The sequence below is a fragment of the Benincasa hispida genome, chromosome 12, assembly GCF_009727055.1.
Source record: "Benincasa hispida cultivar B227 chromosome 12, ASM972705v1, whole genome shotgun sequence".
Lineage (NCBI taxonomy): Eukaryota > Viridiplantae > Streptophyta > Magnoliopsida > Cucurbitales > Cucurbitaceae > Benincasa > Benincasa hispida.
This window is the reverse complement of record NC_052360.1, coordinates 14,488,157-14,494,829: the sequence shown is the minus strand read 5'-3', so window position 1 is coordinate 14,494,829 and position 6,673 is coordinate 14,488,157. Positions and strand designations below refer to the sequence as shown.

The window sequence follows — 6,673 nt, the reverse complement described above, 5'->3', positions numbered from 1 at the left end:
ACGATATATATGAGATAAAAATTAAATCTCTAGAGTTGATGGTACAAATTTTTGTTTCAATCATAAAGCCTTTTTCATTTGTCTTTTATTAAATTGCTCCCAAAAGCTTATAGTAATTTATCTTTTTAGACAAGCAATTATGCAAGCATAAAAGACAAACTACTCTCCAATCAACACTGTAATAGTCGAATATTGAATAATGATGATGATGATAATAATAATAATCAGCTCTTTAATAATTAAGTACGCGTCGATTCTGATTCCTGAATTTAGTGGTTTCAAAAACCTCGAAATATAAAAAAGGAAAAAGCATAGATTAGTGTGGCGGTCACTTTCTTCTATTATGTAACAGAGAGAAAAAAAATATATATTTTTATGTTTTATATTAAATGCTCATAAAAGAGAATTTTATTCAATTTTAAGGTGGTGGTATATTAATTTTTTATTATATACCTCTCAATCTAAACAAGAAGATTAATCTTAGAATACTAAAATTAACATAATTCAATATCATAGTATTTATGTTATCCATCTCAATATCAGAAATTGGATTTTCTTCACTCTACACATTAATTAATTCAATACCTTTCAAAAAAAAAAAAAAAAAAACAGACTAGTCTTGAAGTGAAAGAAAAAATTCATTATTAAGGTGAGACACCATGTTCATTTACTAAATATTTTAAATGAAATTAAATTAGGCATGCTTAGATCTAAAAGGGTAAGGATAATTGTAATGGACAGCGTTTTTAAGAATAATAACTCTATATATAACATCATTTTTTAAAAAAAATTACAAATATAGCAAAATCTATCAACAATAGACTTCTATCACTGATAGACTCTTATATGCTCTATCACTTATAAGTCCCTACCAACAATATGGTATATCAACTAATTGCAAACTAAAATTTACCATATTTGTAATTTTTTTACATTATAATATAATGCTAATACTTTGAGACTGATTACTACATTTACCACTATTCCAAAGAGTAAACAATGTAATGGGAAGGTAAAATTGTGGGAGATCTATTTTTCTTTTTCGGTTTTTTTTCTTTGAGTTAAAAATTAGAGTGTACCTAACTATTATATCTTGATATAGATAATCTGTAAAATCTTATTCAATTGAATTTGTAGTTTAGTGATGAGGGTGCTATGAATATATCAATCTAGTTGAAATATTCAGGTGTATTTACCCATATCCTTTAATTTCTTGTAAACAAATTACAATATAGTGATCAATTTTAACCTTTTAAATAGAAAGTAACAGAATTTTTTTGGAAAGTTATGGAAAGCAGAAAATATAAAGGAGGAAATGGTAGATCTTTTCATTTCCAATATTCAAAACTACAATTACTGATCATAAATTTACCAATAGGTAAACTTATTGAGACTTTCCAACCCCAAAAAGAAAAAGAACCCATATGTAGTAAATTAAACAAACCAAGAATTTGCAAATAAATATTCTAAAACAAACCCACATCAAAACACACTCAACAACATATCATGAAATAGAGAAGGTACTGGTTAATTAAACTCAGCACTGGAATCCCTTGGGAACATTCTTTTGGCAAACATTAAGGAGCAAGCTAAGGGAGACAGGAAGGTTAAGGTTGAGGCCCAAAAGGTTAGCCTTAATGGCAGTGCAAAGGCAGACAGCAGCTTCAAGATCAGCAAGACCTTCAATCAAACTACAGCATGGGGTCACTGGGGGCTTGCCGATCGTAATGTCGACAAGGCCACCGAGCAGCTTGGCGCAGACACCGAGCTTAAGGGTGTCTCTAGGGCATTTTCCATAGCCAGATGAAGGGCTGGGCTTGACCACTGGAGGGCATGGCTTTGGCTTGGGTGGGGCAGGGACATAGCAATTATTACAAGCTGAGACGAGGGAAAAGAAAAGGAGATTGAGAGAAAGAAGGAAAGCAAGAGAGGCTGTAGCTTTGGAAGCCATTTGGATCCTTCTTTGGTTTTTCTTCACAAGAAAAATGAAGGGATTTTGGGGTATTGGTGGTGGGAGAAGGGGAAGAATGAGTGGTGTTTTATAGGGTTTTGAGGAAAGAAGAAATTATTTTTTGTGAAAGAATAATATGTTACCACTAGGCTCTATAATATGATACAAAATAACCTATGTGTGGCCTCTTGGGATTTTAGCTGGCAGGGGTTATTTGAAGAAGAGAGCTCAGAAGTTTAGGCAAAGTTTTGGAACTTTGTGGGATGACATTTTGGGAATATTCTCTCAGTGTTCCCGATTTCTTTCTTTCATACTTTGTTTCATTTTTCTTTGAGAAGATCCATAGAGCTGCAAATGTTGATATGATCTAAATTAGCTTTCTAGAGTATTTGACAAGTGGCTCCACTAGGGATGTCGTTGGTGGAGGGCAGATTTTTCGATTTGATGGTGGTTTATTTGGGTTCATGAATAATGGAGAAAATTAATTATGTTCCCACATTAGCATTTACATAATTGCACACCCATTTTGTTATATACTCACACGACCAACAAAAAGGTCAATTTTCTTTAAAGAAAAATGATCAAGGAAAAGTTTGCTGTGTAGAAAACTATGGTTGAGATGAAAAAAAGGGAGAGGACGGTTTTTCTTTGAAATCAAACTATTAGGAAGAACTCTCCAATTTCCTATAAACACTATCTCAACTTTTTCAGGTCTACTGAACGACATTTCTTTTTTGTAACAATCTACAAATGCATGATATCTAAATAAAAAATCGATCCTCAGGATAGCATCGAGCTCTAATAATTCTAGAGGGATTAAATCAATCAACATGCTATGACACTCAATCACAACTTCACAACCTCTATAGAATTCTTTTACTACCAACACTTCACCAACATGAGTAGAAATAAATAGTTCATCAAGCATATTCTCTAATATCCTACCAGTATTCTATGCAAACATGCTAGAGATAAATGAATGAGTTGCTCCTGGATCTAACAATACATATGCAGGTCGTTTACAAAGAATTACCATACCAGTGTCACAATATTCGCTCTCTATTCAGCTTGTGTCTCCTGAATCAATTGAGTGCACTCCCTCTTGAAATGACCCGTTTGCCCACACTGATAACATGCAGACATTTTTTCCACTATAACATTGCCCCAAGTGGTTCTTACCACAACTCGCACATGAGGGATTCCTGGCTAAACTAGTAATGGATTCACCTGTATGTCCTGACGTGGATCCTCTAGTCAAAACAACTGGCTGACTGGATCTCCTTCTGTCCTATCTCTGCTAACTCCCAGCTCTGCTACCTCTGGAAGTTGATTGCCCACTATAACGGGGCTTGAAGTTCCTCCTTCCTAGCACTCTTAGAGTAGATCTTCGTTGTTCTCTTCCACCTCCCTACTCCTGCAATCCACCTCTCATGGCTTATCTATCCTGCTCTTCCTCTGTCAAACTCTTCTCAACTCTCATCATCGTCTCGAATAACTGGGAAAATTCTTTCTAGTTAGTTGTGGTGGTCACTGGTGTTCGAATCTTCTTCCTCAAGTCGTTCTCAAACCGCATACATCTGTCTTTCTCTTCAGCAATGATAGTAAAGGTATATTAAGATAGCTCAGTATATTCCTGCTCATACTCTGCTACTATCATCGAACCTTGGACTAACTCCAGAAACTCATTTCTCTTCGCCTCACAGAATGAACTGGGATAGTACTTGTCTTCAAAGGCTCTCTTGAATTCTTCCCATGTCATAACCTCAGAACTGCTCCTTCTGGAGCCTATGACTTTCCACCACTTCTCTGCCCTCTCTTGGAATAGAAATATCGCTAACCCGACCTTTCGGTCATCGGAACACTTCATCACACTAAAGAATTTCTCTATCAGATCTAGCCAAATCTCGACATCTGTCGGGTCTGTCGTACCTTCCAACGTCGTTGCACCTAATCTTTCATCCTTTCTATTCCATATTTTTTCTCTGAATCCACCTATATGGATCCTACGCTAGCCTTAATCTCTATGCTATTCTGTCAAAAACTCCATCCTCCATGTTAGAGTCAGCTCTATCCTGAAGGGTGCTAGACTTTGCCTCATATGTGGTCTCTTGTGCCACTGGTTCTATAACAAGGTCTTGATTCCCTCGTACTACAGGATCTCTGGTAGGGTCATGATCCCCATCTACCATTTACTTACTCAGTCTGTCACTTCTTCGAGGCATCCATCCTAAAATAGTTCACAATCATTAGGTACATTACAAGATTGACATGCTCCTAGTCTAATGCATGAGCCTATTTCCTCAAAATCTTATGCTCTGATACCAACCTGTCACACCCCCTCCCGATTACCTTCTTAACCTGGGAAGAGCTGTGATGATAGTAGACGTCGATCATCTTACGACACCTACTACCCATCTTACTTCCTGATACTTGTCTCCATTGCATTTGTTGTACCTAGTTAACAGTTAATGTATACATATGTGGCCTCTGTTGACATACTCTTAACCAAACATACAAGCATGCTGATAATTTGTAGAAATACAAGTTATTTTACCTCTTTTATCTAAAACAATTAAGAAAAAAATCATGGACAATGCGACAAAATTGGTAAGAAATTCATGATTTCATTATATTATGTGATGCACTTATACAACATTTCATAACCCTTAAAAAGTTATAAAATTGTGCTTTTGGAAATGCAGAAATCCTGTCATGCGATCAACAGTTCATCGCGGAGGAAATTCCTAATGCCAACATCGAAACTGCATAGCTGGAGACGCATAAACTAATGCGATAAAAGAAAAGGAAGGTGACATGGCGCATAAGCGGTAGAAGTCAAATCGAAGACCAAGTTGGTAGCTGACAAGAAAGGTTCACGGTAGAGCCAATAAACTTCTTATGCGCAACAGACGGCACGTCAGAGTATGAAATTTAATGCATGTCGTCAGAATAATCATTAGTGAGAGATGGAAAAGCTACCTCGTGATGCCTATAAATACCCCCACAAGATTTCCATGCAAAAGAGAGGAGACATTGGAAAAACTCTGCAAAAATCTTCACTTCACATAATTCTTTCGAGCCCTCATGAAATATTGAGTGAATACTAAAGAGCTCTTTTGGAACAGAAGGGAAGCCATCTTTTTCAACACAATCCTCAAGAAGCAGTTGTTTAAAGAGCTGGAAGGAGCAAGAAACTGTCACCTATGACTTGACTTTTTATATCTATCTCTATATCTTCTTTTTACTACAGTTGTTCATATTGTGTAAAACCTTGAAAAACTCATTTTATCAATATGAATGCATTCACAGTTTATTATTCATCTATCTCTTCATCTTTATCCATAAGTAACTAACTTCTGTATGGGTTGAGAATCATTGCAACTAATATGAACTAAGTAAAGCTTGATCATGTGTTCAACATATTTTATGCATGCTTTATAAGCTATTTGAATTAGTTAAGAGATTGCTTTAAATAGACTGAATCTATGCTTGAAAAAGTAAATGATTTAGACTTCATAAAACAAGAAGAGATTACCTTTAGAAATAAAGAAATATTTTTTGCATTAAAAGCTCATCGCATGCATCCTAGAAATGGACAATGTGGCTAAATATACCGAGAAGTGTAGTTATGATTTGCGAGTAATTTTCTTAAATGCATGGTTTGTGCATTTACTTAGGGAATGTTAATGAATATGTGCCTCAACCCTAATTCATCCCTTGGAAAACTCCATTGCATTACATAAGTTGCTTCCGTTATGATTGTGATTTCCAATGCATTCATCATCTTTCATTTCAACACTTAGGAACATAAACTCATTGCCTTTGTTTAACAACAAATTAGCAACAAGATCGAAACAATAGTTTCATTGCATCAATAACAAGTAATCCCTGTTTTCGACCCTGGACTCACCAGATGCTTAGTTAGATTTACACTTGGATTTAATTAGGCAAAACAATGCACTCTTGAAGACATCATAGAGCATTTAACCATCACATATATTAAAACGCATCACATACGAATCTCATTATCACGTAAAAACACTCCCAAAATTATATACATCACTAAAGTAACTTTACATAACCTTATTCCATATTAGTGTTATCTAGGGTTCTATCCCTTACCCCTAATATGTACATGAAAGTCTTAGTGTTTAAACAAACCATGATGAACCACCTAAACTTCTTTTGTTCCTTTGAGACCTAAACTTTGTAGCTGACTAGCAGATCAACTAGGCTTTAGAGAATTGTCCGCTACCTGAGGAAAAGAAAACATTTAGAAAAGGTGAACTAGAAATGCCTAATGAGTGACTTTCTTTTTAAAACTTACATATGCTAAGAATATGATATAGAAACATAGTTACTGAATAAAACATGTTTCTCTATGTTTTAGGTTTAAGAAAAAATTTTAAGCCATAAGAGATATAGATTTGTATAAGTACTTTTAAAATCCTGGAAAACTCAAATATCATCAATCTGTTTGAAAATCATCCTCTTCTTGCCTTAGTTGAGTGAGAGTCCTTTTTCTCGAGCGCTCAACGTCGATTTTCTTAGCTGATATAGAGTAATCTCAATACAATTAGCATCGATCATATTGTTCCTACGTATGCGTGGATATACCCTTAAGGCTAGTAATAGTATTTTACCCTGGATACCGTGATTCCTTAGGTATCAAGGGATCCAGATACCTTCATCTCCTTCAGTATCTGGTTTCTTCAATACAAA

The 6,673-nt window shown here is 35.2% G+C and overlaps 1 protein-coding gene across 1 annotated transcript; it reads right to left on the bottom strand.

The window, feature by feature from the left end:
- Positions 1 to 1,512: 1,512 nt before the first annotated feature.
- Positions 1,513 to 2,051, bottom strand: LOC120092828 (14 kDa proline-rich protein DC2.15-like). The gene has a single exon (XM_039051052.1). The coding sequence runs from the start codon at positions 1,949 to 1,951 to the stop codon at positions 1,538 to 1,540; it is 414 nt and encodes a 137-aa protein (XP_038906980.1). The 5' UTR covers positions 1,952 to 2,051; the 3' UTR covers positions 1,513 to 1,537.
- Between the last annotated feature and the right edge of the window lie 4,622 nt (positions 2,052 to 6,673).

What these genes read in the sequence shown, in the direction of transcription:
- LOC120092828 (XM_039051052.1), bottom strand. Translation starts at nt 1,951, where the DNA reads ATGGCTTCCAAAGCTACAGCCTCTCTTGCTTTCCTTCTTTCTCTCAAT.